The sequence below is a fragment of the Galeopterus variegatus genome, unplaced genomic scaffold, assembly GCF_000696425.1.
Source record: "Galeopterus variegatus unplaced genomic scaffold, G_variegatus-3.0.2 Scaffold418, whole genome shotgun sequence".
Classification (NCBI taxonomy): domain Eukaryota; kingdom Metazoa; phylum Chordata; class Mammalia; order Dermoptera; family Cynocephalidae; genus Galeopterus; species Galeopterus variegatus.
This window is the reverse complement of record NW_007726529.1, coordinates 430,743-431,502: the sequence shown is the minus strand read 5'-3', so window position 1 is coordinate 431,502 and position 760 is coordinate 430,743. Positions and strand designations below refer to the sequence as shown.

The window sequence follows — 760 nt, the reverse complement described above, 5'->3', positions numbered from 1 at the left end:
CATTGTCTTAGAAGAAACATGTATTTACTATTACCACTACTATTACCAACTTCATTAGAAAGCAATTTTAAATGTAGTTTCTATAGGTATGTTTTTTAAACTCTCATAGGACTCTGCAGGCCCCCCTAATGATTAAGACTGTATTATGTCTATGTAGACTGATTTAAACACAATGAAATGATCAGAAATATTTAAGATACTTATTTATGGTTGCCCTTTTCTTTCCCAGCTTCAAGCTTTTAGCTAGTAAGAAAACCAGACCAATACAAATGTGTAAACAAGCATAATATATTTCACTTTGGGAGTCCTAGGTTGTATCAGTCACTAAGAACCAACAGTCTGTCCATTGCAGGGGTCCATGCCCTTTTTTTCTTTTTTTTTTATAAAAGTAGTAATATTTGTTGTTGTTTATCAGTCATAGGAAAAAGGTTTCCTTTTTGTGGCTCTCAAATTTGGGGTAAAAAGTAGGAGACAGAACAATGCTACATTTCACTGTTACTGAGTATCTCTCTCCCTCCCTCCTGTCCTGTCAGTCCTCAGCCAATGACTTGCTTGCGTCAGACATCTTTGCTCCTCCCACCTCAGAACCTCCAGGCCAGACGTCACCCCTGGGACAATCTGGAGCCCTACAGACCAACCCTCTGGATCTCTTCAAAACAAGTGCTTCTGCCCCAGTGGGGCCCCTTGTGGGTCTAGGTAGGTGCCTAGAGATAGTTAGGTATGGCTCTGGTACTTTGCCTCATGAAACGATGATGCCTGG

General features: G+C 40.5%; 1 protein-coding gene across 2 annotated transcripts in view; it reads left to right on the top strand.

The window, feature by feature from the left end:
• The window catches only part of DAB2 (Dab, mitogen-responsive phosphoprotein, homolog 2 (Drosophila)), a 55,510-nt gene that overhangs the window by 45,137 nt on the left and 9,613 nt on the right, over positions 1 to 760 (top strand). For both annotated transcript variants that reach the window (XM_008568507.1, XM_008568508.1), the window contains one exon: positions 534 to 696. In XM_008568507.1, coding sequence (XP_008566729.1) covers positions 534 to 696 — 163 coding nt within the window. The remainder of the gene's footprint in view (positions 1 to 533; positions 697 to 760) is intronic.